Source organism: Leucopleurus acutus, assembly GCF_964270905.1.
Source record: "Leucopleurus acutus genome assembly, chromosome: 2".
NCBI classification, from domain to species: Eukaryota; Metazoa; Chordata; class Mammalia; order Artiodactyla; family Delphinidae; genus Leucopleurus; species Leucopleurus acutus.
In genome coordinates, this window is record NC_139143.1 from 180,618,845 (window position 1) to 180,642,880 (window position 24,036).

Consider the following 24,036-nt stretch of genomic DNA (forward strand, 5'->3'; position numbering starts at 1 on the left):
GCGGGCGTGACGTGGCCACAGTAGATGTCAGTGGAGTCACTTGCCTGAGCCCTCCGTCTGTGAGGACCCTCAGAGGCTCCTAACTCCCCGCCTGTCTGAGGAAGGGTGACCAGCCAGGTGCTCGGCCGAGCCCTAGGAGCCCAGGTTCCTGTGTCCCTTGACCCTCAGGGATGCGCCTCCTGTGTGCCCGGGCCACGCACCTGCATCCACCGGTCATTCGTGCTCTCCTCCTTGGCACAGACCCTCAGCCTGCACCTGGCTTTCTTGGCCAGAGCAGCCACTGACTTCAGGAAATCCTCATTTGCAAATAACCTAAAAAGAACAGAAAAAACAACCTCCTTAGTGCCCTTGATTCAGCAGCCAGTGGCCTTGGCTGGCCTTGAGGGGGCAAGCTGGACCCCCTGGGGTGTCTCTAAGGATGGAGCAGGACCTCAGGGCTGGATGGAGGAGGGCAGGGGCACGGTGGGTGCTCCAAGGCACCTGGAGCCTGGACAGAGACCGCAGCTCACCCTGTGTCTCTGCTCTTAGCAAGCATAGCTCACTAAACTCTGGTAACAACCCAGGAAGGGAGCTAGTGGGCAGCCTTCCACCGAGGAGGAGACAGAATGAGGAGGTCAGAGCTCAAGGTCACGCCATCTGGATTCGAACCCAGGCCTTGCTGGCTTCCAGCCTACGTCCTGACCATGGGGTTACATTCTCACCCCTTCTGCCCCAAAACAATGGGAAGAGGAGAGGGGAAGGTCCCCCTGTGACCCCGCATGGTTAGCAGGGGCTCTCAGACTGCAGGAGCCTCCCCCGGTAACTTGTGAAAACACAGCTGGGCCCCGTCCCGTCCCCAGAGTCGAGACCCAGCGGTTCAGAGGCTGGCCCAGAACGTGCATTTTAAATGAGTGCCCAGGGGTTTCTGGTGCAGAAGGCTCACAGGCTGCCCTCTGAGGGGACAAATTATTGCATATCACAATTATTATGTGCAGCAGGGAGACATTGAGGGAAACGAGCCCTGGGAAGCTGGCGTCTGGGAAAGCCAGGCCCTCCACATAGAAGTCTGCACTGTGATGGCCACCCTGGAGCTCCAGGGGGTGAGAGGGGTGCCGTGGCCCCAGGATCATGCCGTACCTGGAGGGCTGTCTGTCTGCTGGGAGAGAGCAGGGGAGGCTCAGGTCTGCGTCCCTACTTCTGAGACCTTGTCTTCTTGGAGTGTGATGCCTTCCCAAGGCCGTGGCGTCTCACCCCTAAGGATCCCTCACAGCGGGATCTGGCAGGAGCCTCCCCTTAGGAGGAAGGGACTAAAGGCCCTGCCCTCGCCCTCCCGATGGAGGTCCAGGAATGGAGCGATGAGGGTGCCTGAGTCATTCACAACTTTGCAGAAAGTCCAATATACATTATAGTTCATTCATTCATTCATCCATCCATTCACTCCCTATCACCTGCTCTCAGCTGACACCTGGAAAGACCACGGTGACAGTCACTGTCCTGATCCCCAGGGAGTGCACAATCTCCTGGGTAAGTAGGGAGGAGCAAAGACAGTCAAAATTACAGATAGTAGTAAGTTCTGGGAGGTCAGGGAAGGCTTCCTGGAGGAGGTGATACCTCCATAGAGGCAAGGAGTTGGTTTGTGGCCAAACCAATGTCAGTCTAATCGCTGAGGTTTGAATGGAAGTCAGATCAAGTTGCGCCTCTGCACAGCCCTCAGATGGCCCCCCACCTCCCGCAGACTAGAAGCCACAGTCATTTCCTGCCTCCCTGACCCAGCCCCTTCCCCTCTGGCCTTTCTTCTCCACCCTCATCCCCCCCCCCCCCACTTAACCCTTGCATTATGCACTCCAGCCGAGCCAGCCTCCCTACATTCCTCAAGCCCATGGGCACATCCCACCTCAGGGCCCTTGCACCTGTGGTTCCCTCTGCCAGGAGTGCCGTTCCCTGGGTGTTCCCACACCTCTGTCTGCTCAGTGATACCTTCTGGGGGAAGCCTTCCCCGGCCCCCTCCCCACACCCCCCGTTCTCTTCCTCTTCGCTGTTGCGTCCTTCTGTGTAGCATTTAATGCCGTCTGAGGCACTAGACACTTTACTTAATGATTTTACATATCATTTTGCTCTCAACCCGCTGAGATGAAAGTGACATGAGGGCAGAGACTTTGTTTTGTTCTTTGCCTAGAACCGAGCCCGACACTCAGTGGCAGGTGCTCGCAAGCCGCTGAGAAGTTACTGATGTCTCTGATCACCAGGTTGTTGGGGAACAAATTATTACATATTACAGTTCTTATGTGCAGTCAGCTTGGATTCAAGAACCTCTGTACACAACAGTCCTGTGTGTGTGTGCGTGTGCGTGTGTGTGTGTGTGACAGAGAGAGACACACAGAGAACAGCTACAGCAGTCCTTGGGAGGGAGGTCATTTCCTTCTCAGTGCTCATCCAGCATCAGACATCATCTTGTTTGCTGCATTTTGTCTGTGCCCTTTCTACAAGGCAGTGGGCAGAGATGTCCATCGTGCTTACTGCTGCATCCTCAGTTCTTAGAACCTGGCACAGGGTAGGTGCTCGGGAATTATTCACTGAAGTGTGTGTGAAGGGGCTGAGTCCCGTTGGCTGGGGTGGGAAGGGAACACCAAGGTGACGGCCAAGGGCGACTCACCATTGGCTCGAAACACCTGACTTTATCCATCTCAGACTTGGCCACATGGCGCACCAGCTGGTGCTTGCTGAAGTCCCTGGGGGTCTTCGTGCTCAGGGTCACCAAGGACATGTCCTTCAGGTCTGGAATGAGAAGGGCATGGCCTGAGACGCAGGCCCCTGAGACTACGCCCCCCCCCACCCAAGACCACCCTTCATCACGTCACCTGCTTTATTTTCCTTATGCTCGTTCCAGTATTTAAACAATATTTTTCATTTTAGAATTAAAGGAATTCAAGGTTTTGGTCCTCTCCCACTAGGACGAACTTAGGATGTAAGCTGGCCAAAGCAGAAATCACATCTATCTTGTTTGTTGCTCTGTTCCCAGCTCCGAGAAGCATCTAGAAGCATCTAGAACAATGCCTAGCACAAGGCAGGTGCTCAATAATTATTTGTGGGGTGAATGAGTGGAAAGGTTTCTCCCCGGGGCCTGCGTGGGAAGTGAGCCAACCTGAATAGTGGCCGGCAAAGGCTTGGGGAGATTGAAGATGGACGAGAGTCAGAGGCTGGACAAGAGTCACGTGGTCAAGGGCACTGGAGTGGGCGGGGTTTGAACCCTGGATCTCTGTGGGCTTGGGGAGGTATTTCAGCTCTCCGTCCCTCTGCTTCCTCGTAAATACACAGGGCTGAGCGCAGAGCCCACACGGAGGGAAGGGTGCAGTCATATGTGTAAAGTGCGTATTATAGCGCCCGGGCTGTTTGGTTATTACTGTGTGCCAGGCAGTGTGTAGAGGCTGCTCCCTGGCATCAGGCCAGGCCAACTCCATGCAGCTTTAAAATGCATCCATTTCTAGGCCATTCTAGCAACTCCCCAGGAAGGCGGCAGCTGCTGCCCTGGCCAAATAATCCTGCCCCCCTCGGCGCCCTCCTCCAGTGCAGGTCTTCCACCCTGGCCATGCCTCAGAGGTGTGCCAGCAGGGACCCTGCGCCCAACTTGTGCCCCTAAACCTGCCCTGGTGTTGGGATGCCTGGGTTCAAATCCTGAGCCTGTGACTTGCTAGCTATGTGACCCAGAGCAAATTGCTTAACTTCCCCATACCTCAGTTTTTCCATCTGTAAAGTGGGGGTGAGGACCATACATACTTCTGAAACTTGAGCTGAAGGATCAAATGAGTTAAGAATTCTGAACTGGTCCGAGCAGTGCCCAGCCTATGGCAGGGGCTCAGGGCTGCTCTGGCATGAATTTGGGGCTCTAGTCAGGCTTTCATTTTGAATTATTTTGGGCCCCAGGTTTGACCCAAGAGCAGAAGTTTGGGCTGGTTAACGGGCTGGGGATGGAAATTGGGCCCTGGAGGAGGCATTGGGAGACTGAGCGTTGCTCCCAGCTCTTCCCTGGCTGCTGTGTGACCTTGGGCAAGTTACTTGCCCTCTCAGGACCCCTGTCCATTCCTTCACCTACATAACAGTCATGCTAAAAAGAACATGCTTCCAATAACCCTGGTTTCTGAGGTTGTTACAAGGCTCAGGACAAAAGGCTTCACAAAAAGGCAATGCTCTATTCCCATTGGTTCTTGGGGGGTCTTTACCTTTGCTGTCAAGCTGGTCATCCTTGCAGTCCACAGTGGAAGATTTGGGATTGTCTCTGTCACAGTTCACTAGCAGGATGGCGCCCTGCCCATGAGGGCCCCAGGCCCAGGTCCTCTGTGGACACCCAGCAGAGATGGGGCACACTTAGGAACCTGTGCATGTCCCTCCAACTCCTGGGAAAGCCCAGCCACCTTGCCCTAGCACCTCGATAGCCTTTTGTGATTTACACATTTTGTTCCCACATCAGGTAATGTTTTGGTCCCAAGAGTGGATTTTTGCCTGCCCCAAAAGTCATAAACAAATTCCACTCATCCACTTAAAAAAAGGAGTCCAAGACAGTAAAATTGATTTCAACAGCTTTTAAAAACTGTTGGATTAGCAAACCAAACGGCACTAAATATTTGTGTCTAGACTCAAATCTAAATAGCTCCTCTTCTGAGAACTCTTAATTACTCCTTCACCAAAGTGTGGGCACTATTCTTAGCAGTTGGTTACTGTCTGCCCAAAGATGAAAGCAAATGGAGCAGCCCCTCCCAGCAGGAATCTAATAGTGATGACATCTTCTGTTTGTAGGAGAGCATTCTCCCCCAGGGAATGACTGTGTTTTGGGAGGGACCCAAGGATGAATTCCACTCCCAGAGCTGTAATTCTTCCCCCCACTTTTGACTGACCCCACAAAGGGATATTAATTTTTGACAGGTCATATCATCTTAAAGTGCACACCAGCATATGGAGAATTCCCTGGCGGTCCAGTTAGGACTCGGTGCTTTCACGGCAGGGGGCACGGGTTCGATCCCTGGCTGGGGAAATACTATCCGGCAAGCCATACAGTGTGGCCAAAATAATAAATAAATAAATAAAATACAGTGCACACCAGCACAAAAATGTGCAGGCAGCTTTGGGGTTTCAGGGACACCCTGAGGTTTATCCATGGACCCCAGTTAAGACGATTCATCACCTGTGTACGACATCACCCTATATTTCTGCAACATACATTCCCTCCCCCCACCTGGCTCCTTCCCTCCTCTATCCCCTGCCTCTTTTCTTTATTATTCATCTCATGTGAACCTCTCCCACCAGTAGCTAAAGTCTAGTATAGGGGATTTTTTTTTTTTTTTTTTTTGTCTGCGCTTTGCGCTTGCGGGATCGTATTTCCCCGACCAGGAATCGAACCCGTGCCCCCTGCAGTGAAAGTGTGGAGTCCTAACCATTGGACCGCCATGGAATTCCCCATAGTATAGGGAATTTTTGAGCCAGAGTTGAGACCTGCCTGCAAATTTTCTCTCTGCTGTGCATGAACTGGGTGAGTCTAGTTTCCAGTTTGTGGGACAACACATTCTCTGAACCCACAGTCATGAAAATCTAGTTTTGTAGAATAGATGGGACCTATGTAAACCAAAACGGTAATGGTATTCGTGATTTTAATTTTCTTTTTTTTCCTGTTCTTCTTAAATTTGTTTCGTTTACTATTAACATGGATACATGAGACAGACCGCTGTTCACCTCATCACCACCAGGGCGCGCGCTAGGAGAAGCCAGTGGAGTTACGCGAGCATTTGGGGCGCCGGACAAGATCGAGCCATACCTGGTCCTTCCTGCCTCCAGTGGACTTCATTTTGCCAGTGCGAGTGAAGTCCGCGCTCAAGGAGATTTCTGAAATCACGGGGAGTAAGAGGAGAGGGATAGTGAGGGTGCAAGATGGGAGCACTCAGTCTGGCCCCAGGAGACCTATCTGCACAAAGGCTTCTTTCTCATTGGTTCAGAGGAGACACAGCTTCTAAGACACCCCCATGTCTCCCAAGAAGAAGTCTGGCTGCAATTCTGACAGCAGAGCCGGGGCTTCTAACCACACACATTCTCCTCTCGTGGAGGACCTGCCACAGCTGTAATGCCAACCAGACCCTGCATGTCTGGCCATCCGCAGGGGTCTCAGAAAGAGTTCCCGGCCACCCCAATGGATGTATGGTACGAAGCCCCTGAAAGGACACCTTGCCAGGCTCTCAAAGGCCTCTGGCCCCAACTCCAGCCCCAGTGACTTTGGGGTAGGGGACACAGTGGTTATTCCAACCCCACCTGGCTCTTCGTTCTGTGTACCGTGACTGCACTGGGGACAAATCACAGCCCCACACATACCCTGCTCTGTCCAAATGGCATGGCTGAGAAAGCATATGTTCGCTTCTGAATCCTTCCCCTCTCATCAGAGCGCATGACTCTACGGTCGTTCCAATGACATTGTGTAGCGACCCCGTGAGCTCACAGAATGAGATTGACCTAGATGACATTTTAAACATATCCATAGCCATGTATTGATGTTGGGCCATAGAGCATAGCGCTTGGTGGCCAGAACTTCCTGGCTCCTTTGCTAACCAGCTGTGGAATCTTGGGCAAGTCCCTTTACCTCTTGTACCTCAGTTTCTTCATCTGTAAAATGTGGTAATGATAGTGCCAATTTCATTGGATTGTTGTAAGGGTTAAATGTAAAGTCTTGGCACCCTGCCTGGCATAGAGTAAGTGCTATATAATAATAACAACAACAATAATAAGTATTATTATGAAAATGTGTATTAATGAAATAAATGAATGAAATTCATTAATGAAAAGAAACCTGGAGCTTTCACATGCTGTTCATATATTTAATGTATGTCTAAATAGTAATAATAATATTATGATACTATTGTCCCAGATGAGGTCAAGTTAAAAATGTACTTTATTTAAAGAAGAATACTAAATAAATACGAGTACAAGCAGATCACTGATGTGGCAAAAATGGTGAAGATGGGATGTAAATAATGGAATTTGGGGAACACTGGTCTATATTATTGCGTAAAACAGTCTCAACGGGCTTCCCTGGTGGCACAGTGGTTGAGAGTCTGCCTGCCGATGCAGGGGACACGGGTTTGTGCCCTGGTCCGGGAAGATCCCACAGGCCGCGGAGCGGCTGGGCCCGTGAGCCATGGCCGCTGAGCCTGCACGTCCGGAGCCTGTGCTCCGCAACGGGAGAGGCCACAACAGTGAGAGGCCCGCGTACCGCAAAAAACAACAACAACAACAACAAAAAGCAGTCTCATCATCTACTTTTTCTCATAAATATTTGAGGTTTCAAAAAGGTATAGAGACTCGTATGTTGAAAATCCACGTACCACTTCCTAAGCTGAGAAATAAAATATTGAGACGTAATTGAAGCTTCCTGCAAACGCCCTCTCTCCCCAGCTCTATTCTGGGTTCACTGACTGGGGAAGGAATACTTATGAACTACCAGATGCATGACTGGTTAGAAATTATCCTTTTCTCTGCTCAGTCTAAAGTAAGCTTCAGGGTGTAGTTTCTCCTGGAGAGATGCCTTGCATGGGTGTGTGTGTGGAGGGAGAGGGGTGGTGCTCCAAGGTCCCTGGCGTCACTTACCGACCCCAGGGATGTAGAGCAGGACTTCAACTGGAGTGGTCTCGGGTCCATAGTATGAAATCTGAACCTATAGGATAGAAGCCAACCACTAATGATTTCCCTTAGTCATTCAACAAACACTAACTGGCCTGCTATGTGCCAGCTCAGAGCAGGGTGCTGAGGAGACAAGGATCAGGCTCCCAGCCTGTTAGGAACACCCCAGCTGGTGGGAGCGGAAGGGGAGCAAAACACTCAGGTGACTATGATGTACAGAAGAGGGTGCTTTGGGAGACCAGGGAGGCAGCGGCTTCCTCTGCCTGTATGGTGTCAGGAGTTCAGCAGATGGGGATGTGGTGGAAGAGGCATTGGAGGGAGAGGGGCAGCACCAACTCCCACTGCCCAAGGTTAAAAATCCAGGAAGAACCCATCTGATTGGCCCCGCCTGGCCAGAGGAGGGCAGAGTGTCAGGAACCACACTTCTAAGCAAGATGACGGAGGGGAGTTCCCCAAAGGAAAACCAAAGAGCTGCCACCAGAGGAGGGGGGCCCCTGACGGTCGCACTGAGGTGTCTCGACCTCTCCTGCAGATAGTGGGAATCCAGGGAAGTGTCACATCCACTGTCACCCTGCATCTGGACCACAGCATCAGCCTCCTGACTGGTTGCCCTGCCCCCAGTCTGCTGCCTAGATCTAATTGACTCACTACACTGCAGCCAGTGGGCCTTTCTAACATACATATGTGGTCTTGTTACTCATGGATGAAAGGTTGTCATTGGCTTCCTGTTGTCCTAAGAGAATGAGGTCTCTGATGCCAAACTCTCTAATACTGGCTCCCTCTCTCCCTCACCTTCCCTCCTACCTTCCTTTCTTTCCATACAGCTCTTCCTCAGCTTCCCCGACACACATCTCACCCTCTCTTATCCAGAGTGTGCACACAGGCCACGTCCCCTGTGTAGAGCTCTCGCTTCTCTTTTCCTCTCTTAAGCAGGTCATTGATACCATCCATCAGCTTGCCACTTCTCCCAGGAAGCTTTCTCTGATTGCACCCTTGCTGACCGGCTTTGATGCCCAAGGTCTGTATTCTTAGAGCAGGCAACAACTCTGCCCCAGGAAGTATCCTGCTTGGCCTGTCCTGCTGGGAACAAGTGGCTGTTGTCCCAGATCCCTGTGGGAATCCTGGAGGGTCCCGTTGAGTCCACCTATAGTCAGTGCGGCTACAGCGGGTTGAATGGTGATTCCCCAAAAGATACGTCCACGACCTAATCCCTGGATCCTGTGAATGTGACCCTATTTGGAAAAAAAGATCTTTGCAGATGTAATCAAGGATCTTGAAATGAGATCATCCTGTATTATCCAGACAGGTCTTAAATCCAATGACAAGTGTCCTTATAAGAGTGAGGCAGAGGGAGATTTGACAGGTTGAGGAGGAGGTAATGGACCACGGAGGCAGAGATTGGAGCGATGTGGCCACAAGTCTAGGAATACCAGCTGCCACCAGAAGCTGGGAGAGACAAAGAACTGATTCTCCCCAGAGCCTGCAGAGGGGTGGGGCTCTGGGTCGACTGAGTGGCTGACCTGTTATGACCTGCTGACCTCCTCCTACACATCCCAGCCCACGGCTGCCACACTCACCTTCCGGTCACCTGTGCTATCTCTGGCGGCTCTCCTCTTCAGGCTCACCTCCAGCCCAGGGTCCAGGGGCCACTTGGAGGAACCTGTGAGATTCTTCTTGGCTGGAGGGTGGTGGGCAACATCTATGACCACTCCTGGGGAAGCATTGATGCTAAAGGATGTGCAGTCCTTGGGGGTAGAGCTGTGGAAGAGATAGATGGGGAGGACAGGGGGACACGGTGAGGCAGTGCCTGGCCCACTACTGCTCTCCCCACTGTTCTTCCTTTCCCCACCAGTGTGGACACCAGAAGCAGCCAGACTGACCCTGACCATGGGAGTAAGTACTGGTAGGTTGTCAGGAGGTAGTGAGAAACAGAAAGAAAATCCCCTGACCTGGAGAGGTTACGCTTGAACTAGGAAAAGACACACACACACAGATGTATGCATAGAGTGATGTGTGTACCCGAGGTTTATATTACACAGACACGCACACACAGTGTTGTGCATATATGAAGAATCACACGAACAGCACAAACAGTACTCTGAAGGACCTTCCCTACAAAACAACTGGATCATGGTTAGAATATACTTTTGTATTTATTTATTTATTTATTTTTGGCTGTGTTGGGTCTTCGTTTCTGTGCGAGGGCTTTCTCCAGTTGCGACAAGCGGGGTCCACTCTTCATTGTGGTGCGCGGGCCTCTCACTATCGTGGCGTCTCGTTGGGGAGCACAGGCTCCAGACGCGCAGACTCAGTAGGTGTGGCTCACGGGCCTAGTTGCTCCGCGGCATGTGGGATCCTCCCAGACCAGGGCTCGAACCCGTGTCCCCTGCATTGGCAGGCAGATTCTCAGCCACTGCGCCACCAGGGAAGCCCTAGAATATATTTTTCAAAGAGTTGCTGAGATGTGAAAAGTAAGGGAAATTGCCAAGAATTCCCTTCTCTGCATACACACACACATACACACACAGACACACACACAGACACACACACAGACACACACACATGCACACACAGACACAGACACACAGACACACACACACACACAGACACATACACACACAGACACACACACATACACACACACAGACACACACAGACACAGACATACACACACACAGACACATACACACACAGACATACACACACACAGACACACACAGACACACACACAGACACACACACAGACATACACACACATACACACACACATACACACACACATACACACACAGACACACACACAGACACACACACAGACACACACACATCTCATTGTGGTTAAGAATACCAAAGACATGGGGCTTCCCTGGTGGCGCAGTGGTTGAGAGTCTGCCTGTTGATGCAGGGGACACGGGTTCGTGCCCCGGTCCGGGAGGATCCCACATGCCACGGAGCGGCTAGGCCCGTGAGCCATGCCCGCTGAGCCTGCGCGTCCAGAGCCTGTGTTCCGCAATGGGAGAGGCCACAGCAGTGAGAGGCCCGCGTATCGCATACAAAAAAAAAAAAAAAAAAAGAATACCAAAGACAAACAGATCTTAAAGGTATCCAGAAAGAAGAAAAGTCAGGTCACCTATAAAAGAATAATAATTATCAATAGATTGAAAGTAGACTTCACAACAGCAGTAATGAAATCCAGAAGAGAGTTGAATAATATCTTCAAAGTATCTTGAAAACATAACTATTAACGTAGACTTGTGTACATAAAAAATTATATTTTAATAAAAACATTTTCAGATGAAGAAAAACTGATGTTTTAAAACCAACACACTTTCTCTAAAGCAACTTCTAAAGACATTCTTTAAGAAGAAGATACCTAATGTCAGAATCATCTGGATTCAATAAAAATGGTGAACAAATAACATGGTAAATATTTTGGTAAATCTAAAAAATATTGTCTGTATAAAAAAAAGTTTATAAAAATATCAAAATTGTGAGATTAAAAAAAAGAGCAGAATGTAAACTGGGAGAGGTAATGAGAGTTAAAGTGGTATGAGGTCTTCAACTGAAGAGAGAATTAAGATAGTGTTGAATTCTAGAAATGTAAAAGTATTCACCAAAAGAATAGAAATGGAGTTTATAAATTTCTATACATGGAGAAAATGCAATAATTTTTTAAAAGAATGGATAATTCCATTCAAAACGGCGATTACAGAGAAAAAGGCAACATAGAAAAAAATAGACAACCAAAAACTAAAAAGCAAATGGTAAAAGCAAACTCAAATATATAAATGATCAAAATAAATATAAATAATGTTACTAGTTAAAAGAGAGTTTGGGACTAGATAAAGAAATAAAATCCAGCTCCATGCTATTTATAAGAGGTGAACCTAAAATACAAGGATCCAGGAAAGATGAAGTTTTAAAAAAAAAAGGAAAAAAGATACATTAAGCCAATATTAGTCAGGAGAGAGCTGGGATGGATATATTAATATCAGACAAAATTAATTTTTAGGCAAAAACCACACTATTAGCATATAATTTACATTAGGAAGAAATACTGTAAAATATCTAGGATAAACCTAACAAAAGATGTGTAAGGTTTTTATGGAGAAAAATGATCAAACCTTATTGAAATCCATTAGAGAAGACCCAAATTAGAAGAAAGAAATACCATGAACATGGTTAGGAGGGCTTAATATCATCATGGTATGAATTCTCTCCAAATAGATTCATATGGTCAGAGAAATTCCAGGGTTTTACTTGAACTTGACAAGTTGATTCCAAGGTTTACTTGGAAAACCAAGGGGCTAAGATAGTCAAAGTACCTTGTAAGAAAAAGAAGCAAAAGGTGAGGGACTTGCTCTACCACGTATGACTTACTGTAAAGTCATGGATTGCATTGTAATGGCTTAGGTAAAGAAAATGACAGATGCAACTTAAGAGAGATTCTCCTTGATCTATGACAGAGGTGGTCTTGCAAATAACTGGAGAAAGTGAAGATTGTGTAATAAATGGTGCTGGGACAATTGCTTATCCATATGGAAAATGAATACATTGAATAAATAATTAAATTGATCCCATCCTCACATCATATACTAAAGACTTAAGAAAGACAGAATTTTGCATCTTTTTTTAAAAAAAAATAGCTCATTTTCTAGAGAAGTTTTAGGTTCACAGCAAAATTGAGAGGAAGTTACAGAGATTTCCATATATCTCCTGTCCCAACTGCTGTATAGCCTCCCCTATTATCAACCTCTTCCCCCAGAGTGGTACATTCATTAGAATTGATGACCCTACATTGACACATAATTATCACCCAAAGTCCACAGTCTACATTAGGGTTCCCTCTTGGTGTTTTACATTCTGTGGATTTGGACAAATGTGTAATGACATATATCCACCATTATAGTACCATATCAAGTAGTTTCACTGCCATAAAAATCCTCTGTGCTGCATCTAAAGATGAGTTGGCTATATCTATGCACGGTTTCTGGTCTCTATTCTATTCCATGTTTCATTTGTCTAGTCCTTTGCTAATACCACATTGTTTTGATTACTGTAGCTTTACAGTTAAGTCTTTTTCTAAAAATAATTTTTATTTGGGTATAGTTGATTTACTTTACAGTAAGTCTTGAAGTCAGGTAGTGTCGGTCCTCCAACTTTGTTCTTCTTCAATATTCTGTTGGCTATTCTGGGTTTTTTTGTTTGTTTTGTTTTGTTTTCTTTGTTTTGTGTCTCCATATAAACTTTAGAATCAGTTTGTTGATATCCACAAAATAACTTGATGGGATTTTGATTGGGATTGCCCTGAATCTACAGGTCAAGTTGGGAAGAACTGACAATATTGAGTTTTCCTACCCGTGAGCATGAAATAGCTCTCCATTTTTTTACTTCTTCTTTAATATCTTTCATCAGCGTTTTGAAGTTTTTCTTGTACAGACTTTATACATATTTTGTTAGATTTATACCTAAGTATTTAATTTGGGAGGGGTCAAATGTAAATGGCATTGTGTTTTTAATTTCAAATTCCATTTGTTCATTGTTGGTATACAGGAAAGCAATTGACTGTGTCCTGCAACATTGCTATAGTTGCTTATTAGTTCCAGAAGATTTTTTGTCAGTTCTTTGAGTTTTTCTACATAGATCATCATGTCATAGGTGAACAAAAAAAGTTTATTTCTTCTCAGTAGGTATCCCTTTTATTTCCTTTTCTAGTCTTAACCATTAGCTAGGACTTTCCATATTGTGTTGAAAAACAGTGGGGAGAGGGAACACATTTGCCTTGTTCTTGACTTTAGTGGAAAACTTCAAGCTTTTCACCATTAAGTGTGATGTGAGCTGTAAGTCTTTTGTAGATATTCTTTTTTTTTTTTTTTTGTGGTACACGGGCCTCTCACTGCTGTGGCCTCTCCCGTTGCGGAGCACAGGCTCCGGACGCGCAGGCTCAGCGGCCATGGCTCACGGGCCCAGCCGCTCCGCGGCATGTGGGATCTTCCCGGACCGGGGCACGAACCCGTGTCCCCTGCATCGGCAGGAGGACTCTCAACCACTGCGCCACCAGGGAAGCCCTTGTAGATGTTCTTTATCAAGATCTCCTCTATGCTTAGTTTACTGAGACTTTTTATCATGAATGAGCATTTGTATCTTTCAAAAGTTGTTGGAGACATCTTAATGCCCGTAATTAAATAAGACACAAAATCCATAAACAAGAAAGAAAAGATTGATAAATTCAACTAGATGAAAATAAATAACTTCTGTTCATCCAAAGACTCTATCCAGTGAAAAAGCAAGCATAATCTGAGAAGAAGATATTCACAGCATAAAACCTACAAAGCCTTAGCATCCGTAATATTTAAAGAGCTTAGGCTACTCCACATGAAAAAGACAAACAACTCAGTAGAAAAAAAAATCCCAGGGCAAAAGATGCAAACAGGCCTTCACAGAAATTGAAACCCAAGTGGATGATAAACATCTAAAGAGGAGCTCCACCTCACTAATAAGTAAGGAAATGAAATATTAAAGCCTTGAGACAGGGATTTACACCTATTCGATTGGTAAAAAACAACATCGTAGACTATATGGTTCAACGGCAACTTTAACACACCGCTCATGGGAGTGTCAAGTTAAGCATTTTGTAAAAGAACTTGCTGTTATCTTGTAAAGTCAAACATTAGCCCACCCCAAACCCAGCAATTCCACTCTTGGAGAATCTTTTGCACACGTACACCAGGAGACACGTTCAAGGATGTTCAGAGCAGCCCTTTCTGTGACAGTGAATGACCCACAGACAGTGAAATCCTCACAGACAGAAGGGCTGGTAAATTGGAGCAGGTTCAAACCATAGTGGAAACAACTGAGAGAGGCCGCCCTCACTCCACAATGTCACAGGACATGGATTTTATGACTACACTTTTCATTTTTATTTTTGTAATAAAGTTCTTTGTCTCCATATCAAAAGCTGTAGGTATCCCTTATAGAGAATTAGGGAAATACGGGAAAAGTACGTGGCAGGCAGGCTTCTGAGATGTCTCCAATGATCCCCACCTCTGGTGTTCATGCCCTTGTGTAACTCCCTCCCCTTGAGTGTAGGAAGTCTCCCCAGAGACTTCCTTTCAGCCAACGGAAAATGGCAAAAGTGATGGGCTGTTACAAAAGACCTCTTCGCCCACCTCTTTTTCTTTCTCTCTCCTCTCTCTCTCTCTCTCTCCTCTCTCTCTCTCTCCTCTCTCTCTCTCCTCTCTCTCTCTCTCTCTCCTCTCTCTCTCTCTCCTCTCTCTCTCTCTCTCTCTCTCTCTCTCTCTCCTCTCTCTCTCTCTCTCTCTCTCTCCTCTCTCTCTCTCCTCTCTCTCTCTCTCTCTCTCTCTCTCTCTCTCTCTCACCTTCGCTCACCTTGATGAAGCCAGCTGCCATGCTGTGAGCTATGGAGAGGCCCACATGGCAGGGAACTGGGGGAGGCTTCCTGCCAGCCACGTGAAGGGAACTGAGGCCCTCAGTCCACAAGCCCACGAGGAGCACAATTCTCCACATGACTGAGCTTGGACGCAGGGCTGCCCTGGTCAAGCCTCAACGTGACTTTAGCCCCGCTGACACCTTCATTGCAGCCTTTGAGCCCCCAGGGCAGAGGGCCCAACTAAGCCACACTGGATCCTGACCCACAGCAACTGTGAGATCATAAACGCTATTGTTTTGAGCCAGCACGTTTTGGGACAACTTGTTAGTTACATGGTGATAGATAACCAATACCGGATCAGTCCTTGACAAAGACACCATTCCACTTCTGCTAAACTCTAACAGCAGGTGTCCCTGTGTGCTCCCTGGTGCAGGCACTGGCTTTCCTACCTGCCCCCAACTGCTCCCAGCACAATAGTGGCCGGGTAGCAGGATGGCTGGGTCATCGTCCCTGGGAGGCACTGACTGTCTGAGTCGGGGAGACAGCCAGGGTCAATGTGGACGAAGTATACAAACTATGCCTGTCACCACATCGAATAGCCCAGGGGCCAGTCTGTCTACACCAGCTGGCTACAGCACGTGCCTGTGGATGTGGTGTCTGCAGCCGGCTGGGGCTTTTTGTGATCAGACACTTGCCTGCAGACTAGCAGGGACGCAGGGGCTCAGCTGCCCATGGGAAACCTCTCCCAGGCCAGCCCGGGAACAGCAGGCAGCCTCAAAGGGCTGGAGAGTGGCGATGGGCTTGGGCCACTTCTGACAGGCTGTGTGACCTTGGCCTAGACACTGACCCTCTCTGGTCTCAGTTTCTTTCTCTGTAAAATGGGAATAATGTTTACTCCGATGATGCTTTCTATGATGTTGTGCAGATTGAAGGGCCCATGTGTGGTGCTCGCCCCTCTTCAGTAGCTAGGTAATGATATCAGAAATGAAGGGACATGATGGTAACAGTAATAATAAGGAATGTGTGGCCCTTGCTGGAGGACAGTTCACGTCCAAGGGATGGTACAGCAGAACCAGTGCCCCTCTGCTCAAGCGCCTCAGTTGACCCTACACCTTCCTCGAAAGGCCCTCGTTTCTCTGCCAAAGCCCGGAGGCGCCTTCTCTGCTCCATGCGCAGCTGTTTGCCTTTAGGCTCACAAAGCCGGGGTGGGAAGCCAGGCGTCCCCAGCCGCCCAGGTGCCGTGGCAGGAGGATGGGGATGGGAGAGGGACACGCCATGCGTCTGTTACAACAGGAGAACGAGCAAGCGGCTCAAAGAACAAGGGGGAGACAGAGACTTGGAGACAGAGACAGTGGGGGACAACGCGGGACGCAGGACCTGCCTGCGGGGCGGTTCCCCTCGGCTCGCTCCGCCTGGCATGGCTTCCTCTCCAGAACCGAGAGGAGGGCGTGGACAGATGGGTCTGCCACCTGCTGGGGCTCTACAGCCATCCCATCCTCTCTTCCAGATGGGAAGCCGAGGCTCAGAGAGGTGAGACCCTGCTGGGATCCTAAAAACATTTAGGATGTTTTCCAGACCCTCTCAGGTCCTAAACAAGGGACTTTCATAAACACACAAGGGTTTTTACTGTGTTGGGGGCTGGGGGACCCGTGTGTGCTATTATAAGATAACCCAGAGCTGAATCTTCTAGTCACTTCCAATAGCCTCCAGAGAGGCAGCACCAAGAACTTGAGCCCCAGACAAATGACATCATTCCTTCAGCTCCTGCATCTAACATTTCCTTACAACGACCACCAGATGGGCAGCGGCGTCTGCAACACTGTCACTTTCAACAACACATGCAATCCTTACGGAAAAGGGGGACCACTCTGCCAGACTCCCGGCATGCATTGTGTAATTTAATCCTCACTGCAACTCAGCAGGGTGGGTGTTAATTTCCCCATTTTACAGATGAGTAAACTGAGGCTCAGAGACACTAACAATCTTGCCCTGCTCCCCACTGTCACACTGAGTGGTTTCCTGTTGACAAGGAGGCGCCAGAGGAAAAGGAGTACCCCAGTGATTGCAGCTCCAGAATGCCCACGGTCCTCCGTGGTTGCCACCTCCTGGAACCCACCCCCCACCCCTTCTGGATCTCTCAAGCCCTCTGGAAGCTCTGGAAGCTCTACCAGCCAGGCAGCAGTGCCTAGCAAGGCCAGACCCACAGCACTGGGAGGCAGCGTGTGCTGGGGAAGCAGGGGCAGTTTGGGGGTCAGACAGCCCTGGGTCCAAATCTCCTGGCTTGGACACCTTTAATTTGGGTGACCTTGGGTAGGTGTTTTCACCTCTTGAGTCCTCAGTTTACTCCTCTCTAAAATGGGCATGCCGATAGTGTTTACCTTGCACAACTTCTGTGAGGATTAGAAACCAGGAACAGAAGGGCCTGGCACGTGGTAGCTGGAGTCAAGATCCCTCCCTGACTCCAGCTGCAAGCATCACAGAAAGCCCTCGACAGGTTTCAGTATTCATCTCAGGTCAGCAGAATTTTGTTTGAGTATAATCAGTGTATTTCCCATTGCAGACAAAGTACTTTCCAAACTCAGAATGAAAATCATAAGCAGAGCTTGTCAGAGCAGCTCTGGAAAGGCACCCATAGCCTGTGGTCTGTTCCTCTACAACCTTGTCTTTCTAAGCCCTGGGACCTCTGAGCCCAGCTGCAGGGACACAGCTTGAGCAAAGGTACGGAAGCTTGTGCTGGGAGGGGGTCAAGGAGGCAGTGCTGGGGGGCGTTGCCAAGCCCATGTGTGTTTTTGGAAGGAAATTCAGGCCGAGTGAGGGTGGTGGCTGCTTAGGACGTGGTGCTGGCAGGGAGCTGCTGTGAAGGGCAGGCAAGAAGTGACAGGAAGGGCTGGTTCAGGGATGGAGCGGCAGAGAGGAGGGTCCCAGAGCCAGGCTGCCTGGGTTTCAATCCTGGCTCCCTTACTAACTAGCTGTGTGGCTTCAGTGGGTTACTCAACTTCTCAGAGCCTCAGCTTTCCCTTCTGCAAAATGGGAATTACAGCACTGCCTACCTCACAAGGGGGCTGAATGAGCTGTGTGTACCAAGTGTGATGTGAATATCAGCCATTATTGTGTGAGAAACCACACATCACAAGGGCGCTTGAATACAGGGTTCAATGCCTCACTGATGGAAGGGCTGTCTCCTGGGAGTCGGGTGGCCTCCGGTGACCGTCCGCCTCTTCTTCCTCTACTCCTCACCCTCTCAGTCTCTGCTGTTCTCCTACTGCTGGCTGGGGGCTGGAAGCGAGCGACACTTCCAAGGAAATGTGCCAGACACTCCTGTGGGCACCATTCTAGGGCCACAGATGCTCAGCCTGGAGGAAGCCAGGGGCTGCCACTACTATTACTGACAACAGCAATGACCCCAACCACGCCCACCAAGAGCGTTCCTAGACCATCTTGTTTAGCCAGAGCCTGGCACAGGGCTTGGACATAATAGGTATTCAATCGGTATTTGTTGAATGAATTAATTAATGGATGAATGAATGAACAACTACCAGGGGTAGGCCCAGCACTGTGCTAAGTACTTAACAAACATTTTTATGTTTTTCACATTTAATCCCTACAAGCACCCTACGAAGTGGGTATAATCCCCATTTCACAGATGAGGAAACTGAGGCTCAGTTGCCCAAGGCAGCCCAGCTAGCCAATAGCAGGGCCTGGTCTCCTCCTCGGCCTCTCCATGCCACAGCCTGTCTCATCACACCCACGCTATTACCCACCCACGGAGGGAGGCTTGGCCGAGAGGTGTAGGGCAACAAACTGCAGGGGGATCCTGGTCTCGGCTATGAAGTCCAGGGTCCAGCCTTGCTTCCAGGGCACACTTGCTGTGTGACCTTAGGTAAGTCACAGACCCTCTCTGAGCTCCCACTGCCTCAATGGTGAAAGGATATGGTCCTGTTTGCCCTATAATCATGCATTTGTGTTGGGCTTCCCTGGTGGCGCAGTGGTTGAGAATCTGCCTGCTAATGCAAGGGACATGGGTTCGAGCCCTGGTCTGGGAGGATCCCACACACCGCGGAGCAGCTAGGCCTGTGTGCCACAACTACTGAGCCTGCGCGTCTGGAGCCTGTGCTCTGCAACAAGAGAGGCCGCGATAGTGAGAGGCCCGCGCACAGCGATGACGAGTTGCCCCCGCTTGCCACAACTGGAGAAAGCCCTCGCACAGAAACGAAGACCCAACACAGCAAAAATAAATTAATTAATTAATAAACTCCTATCCCCAACATCTTCTTTAAAAAAATAAAATAAAATAAAAATAATGCATTTGTGGTGAGGCCCTGGGGAAGACCCACTTGTTCATGGCAATGAACTCACTGCCTTGAGTCCACGCACATCCCAAGGCCACTCAGGTCTAAGCTCTCTAGCTTCTCCCCTGCCGGTGGCTGCAGAGGCTGGAGCGTGAAGCTTGAGGCAAACACACGTCTTGTGTCAGCAGAACCTGCTCATCCAGCATCACCAGACCTTCCCCCCAACCCCAGAATGTCCCCTGCTCACCCGTAGACATCCAGCTGAGTCTCGGTGCCCAGCACACACATGGCATAGATGGGCTGCTCTGGGGCCACATGGATCACTGTACCCTGGGCTATCATCTGGCCAGCTCGTCCCTCCGGCTGTAGAAAGCCCCAGGGCTGGTTCGTTCACAGCACCCAGTGCCCAGCAGAGGCCATGAGTCAGCACCCGTGGTTTGTGGCCCAGCCCCTCCCCACTCAGGTCCATGGCATGTCTTCTCAGCCCCTCCTCTGCCCTGGAGCTTCCCCCTCAGACCGGGACCCTGTTTGGTGTTGATGCCAGAATCAGTGGCAGCCTGGATCGTTAGTTTCCTGGGAAGAGCCGAGGGATCAGGGGGTAGGGGTGCAATTCTGAGGCCTCATGCCCACTGCCCCATCCCTGCCTGGGACCGTGAACTCCTGGATTCATCCAACCTTGCTTCACTGTGCCAAACAGGGTATCAGAGAGGAGAAGGCAAGAAAAGTGGGGAGGCTGGGAGATTTTAGGCACAAGGTCACAGACCGGGCTACACATTCAAAGACTGATCTGGCTTGGGCCAGGTCTCGCCGGGCTGGGTCACCCACGTGACATCCCACCCTTCTGTATTTTCTGTGTCCCGGGCACCTTTCTCTGGCCGTCTTGTGGAATAACTCACTAAGGCAAGCCTGTGAGGTAGGTACTATTATAATTCCCTCAGTTCATTCTCTCAGCATCTCTCTGAGGTCAGTACAATTATTATCCCCAATTTCCAGAAGAAGAAACTGAGGCACAGAGAGGTTACACAGTGGTAGAGCCAGGATTTGAACCAGAGGCATCCTGCTCTTGGGGATATGAGATGTATCAGCTGCCTGTCCACGTGACACGAGCTTTTCAGACTTTAACACATCTACTTCTTACGGCAGTACAAGGTCTATATGGGCTTGTTATTACTACCCATTTTACAGAAGGGAAAACAGAGGCGCAGAGAAGAAAGGTGATGGGCCCAAGGCACCATAGCTAGTATGTGGCAGAGCTTGAAGCCAGAGTTCCCTGCACACATGGGAACGCTCACTCAGCCGCAGAGCCATGGGTGTGGGCCACTGGTGCTAGGCTCTGCCTGCTAGTCGGGTGATGGGTGAGGGGTTGGAGGGACAAGTCCCAGAGGGAACACCCAGAGGAGGCGCGCACAGGGATCTGGAGTGAACAGAGTGTGTCTTGGGGGTTGGAGATTGCGTGTGTGTTTTTTGTTTTCTCCTTCTTTGAAACAAAGCATTTGCCTCGTTAATTAAGAGCCGGGCTGTGGGATTAGACAGGCCTGAGTTCCAATCCTGCTTCATACCAACGTCCCCATGAAGTGGGTCCTATCACAATGCCCACATTATAGTGAGACCACCGAGGCTTCAAAACACGAATTGGGGGTGGGGAGACACAATTCAGTCCATAGCACTGCTGGGCGTGAAGGCTGTTTACAGATCTTCTGTATCATAAACCACTCTGTGATGCATTCGTTGTGCCCGTGTCTGTGGTTATTGGCAGGGACTTTGTGGCTTTACCTTTGTCTCTCTTTATTCTCTTGCAGAGCATTTGGTTCTTTTCCTGAAATTTGCCACAGCTTGTCATTGTGTGTGTGTGTGTGTGTGTGTGTGTGTGTGTGTGTGTGTGTGTTTAAGTGTCTGTGCCCCAACTAGGCATGAGAGCAGGGCCTTTGTCAGTTTCAGCTGCACCCTCAGTGCCTAGAACAGCTCCTGACTTGTAGTAGGTGCTCACTAAACCCTTGTGGCTGAAGACCATGGTGTTCTCCAGCACCCACCACCCAGCCCAGCACTTGACCCACAGTGGGACCCCTGAGGGCAGTTTCCTGTGAGGATCCCTGAGAACCTGGCCTGGCCCTGGCCTGGCCGTTACCCTCACAGAAGACATTACCCTTTCAGAGCCTGAAGGGGGCTTTGGGGTTTGGGAAGCAAATCCTTTTGCACATGAGGGTATCTGGCTCAGAATCCAGGCCAGAAACCCCAGAGGAAGGGGCCCTCTCTTTCTGCTGAAAGGCAGAAACACCAGCCCAGCTGCTCACCAGGAGGAAGCCAGGTTGTGCTGAGGGTTGCCTGATGCTCTCTGGGCGTTTGGGGCCAGGTCACTGGGCACCTGAACTGATGCCCCAGTGACCAGCCTGGCTATCCTCCTGCAGGTGATTGTGATGACATCATTCTGGGCAAAGGAACTGGCATCAGGGATCATTCCCAGAGGCTGCAGGACTGAGTATGCTGCAAAGTTGTGCTTGGAGGAGACGGCCGGGCCATTCCTTGAGTGTTCTTCATTCATAGATACAGCTCAGATTCATTTATTTAGCTCTTCACCCAACAAATATTCATCCAATGCCTCTCAAGTCACTGGAGCTCTCTTAGAGGCTAATTAGGCTTTGTCTAAAACAGATTTACAAGGACTAAGGTGATAACAGAGACTCCCATCTATTAGACACCCACCACGTGCCACACTTGCCAGCAGGTCCTTGGGCTGTATTTTTTCTTTCTTTCTTTCTTTTTTAATATTTATTTACTTATTTATGTGGTTGCACCAGGTCTTTTTTTTTAAACCGTTTTTATTGCATACATTTGTATACTATTTTTTAAAAATAAATTTATTTATTTATTTATGGCTGCATTGGGTCTTCACTGCTGCATGCGGGCTTTCTCTAGTTGCGGTGAGAGGGGGCTACTCTTCATTGCAGTGCACAGGCTTCCCATTGTGGCGGCTTCTCTTGTTGTGGAGCATGGGCTCTAGGCACGCAGGCTTCAGTAGTTGTGGCACACGGGCTCAGTAGTTGTGGCGCACGGGTTTAGTTGCTTCGCGGCATGTGGGATCTTCCTGGACCAGAGATTGAAACTGTGTCCCCTGCATTGGCAGGAAGATTCTTTTTTTTTTTTTCTTCATTGATTTTTTTTTTAACATCTTTATTGGGGTATAATTGCTTTACAATGGTGTGTTAGTTTCTGCTTTATAACAAAGTGAATCAGTTATACATATACATATGTTCCCATATCTCTTCCCTCTTGCGTCTCCCTCCCTCCCATCCTCCCTATCCCACCCCTCCAGGCGGTCACAAAGCACCGAGCTGATCCCCCTGTGCTATGTGGCTGCTTCCCATTGGCTATCTACCTTACGTTTGTTAGTGTATATATGTCCATGCCTCTCTCTCGCCCTGTCACAGCTCACCCTTCCCCCTGGCAGGAAGATTCTTAACCACTGTGCCACCAGGGAAGTGCCTGCACCAGGCCTTAGTTGTGGCATGTGGGCTCCTTAGTTGTAGCATGTGGGCTCCTTAGTTGTGGCATGTGGGCTCCTTAGTTGTGGCATGTGAACTTTTATTTGTGGCGTGCATGTGGGATCTAGTTCCCTAATCAGGGATCAAACCCAGTGCCCCTGCATTGGGAGCATGGAGTCTTAACCACTGCACCATCAGGAAGTCCCTGGGCTGTATTACTTCTAATTCTCACCATAAACCAGTGGGCGGGCTTATAGTCTCATTTCTGCAGAGGCAGGAAGCACCGTGCTCAAGGCCACATGGCTTCTAAGTGGGTTTCAAACCCAGGTTTGTCTAACTTGCTCTGCTTTCTGGTGTGGCCCTTACCTGTGCCAGGCTGCTGACATGCATCATCTCTAATCCTCACAGCAAAATTTGTCTGAATTATACTCTCCCCATTTTCCAGATGAGGAAACTGAGTCTTGCAGGGGTTAGGTAACTTGCCCACGGTTGCACAGACAGGAAGTGGTGACATTTGGATTGAACTTTACCCCTTGTCCCACTCCATGCAATGTGCAGCTGCCTCCTGGTCAGGTCCCTTGGCCAATGAGCTCTGAAGCCCCTTTGAGCACAAAGAACCCCAGCCTCTCCATAACTTCAAGTAGAAAATTGGGAGTGTATCTAGATCATCCAGACTGGCCAAAATTGGCAAGTCTCCCCTTCTTACTAAGGTGTTCATCTAAGAGCTCTGTGTCTGCACTTTCTTCTCTTTCTGTTCCCACAGCCCTGCCCCGCCCCCAGCACCTCTCCCTGCTCTCCTTCATATAACCCATCCAGGCTCTGGAAGGATTTGGGCACACAAGAGCAACATCTGACTCTAAGATGTGCCAGGCCCTGCCCTGCACTGTTTTTATTGCACCCACTCATGTGAACCCCACAACAACGTGATAAAGGGAAGACCTGTTAGTCATTGACAGTGAGCATTACTTCAGAGGCAGAGACGGGAGGTGGACTACAGTTCTGTCTGCATTGAAAGCCTGTGACCTTCCACTATGCCATCTTTGAGAAGGGGAAGGGGACCTAGCAAGAGGAGGGTCAATGCCCCTGCATTCCTTTTCTGGAGCTGGCTCCTACCCTATCTTTGACCCCAGGTGCCCACTTTCCTTTTCTAGCATCCAGGATTTCTCCTGGGGAAAATGACCATGAGAATGTCAGCACCACAAAAGCAGGAACTTTCCTTTGTTCATTGCTATACCCTTAGTGCTTA

The 24,036-nt window shown here is 49.2% G+C and overlaps 1 protein-coding gene across 1 annotated transcript in view; it reads right to left on the reverse strand.

Moving 5' to 3' along the window:
- Positions 1–19,653, reverse strand: part of PADI4 (peptidyl arginine deiminase 4) — a gene marked incomplete at its 5' end in the record, with an annotated part of 31,316 nt that extends 11,663 nt beyond the window's left edge. Inside the window, 9 exon segments of the mRNA XM_082860002.1 lie at positions 201–312; positions 973–1,135; positions 2,633–2,647; positions 2,650–2,754; positions 4,197–4,311; positions 5,783–5,850; positions 7,600–7,666; positions 9,210–9,390; positions 19,559–19,653. Coding sequence (XP_082716128.1) covers positions 201–312; positions 973–1,135; positions 2,633–2,647; positions 2,650–2,754; positions 4,197–4,311; positions 5,783–5,850; positions 7,600–7,666; positions 9,210–9,390; positions 19,559–19,653 — 921 coding nt within the window.
- Between the last annotated feature and the right edge of the window lie 4,383 nt (positions 19,654–24,036).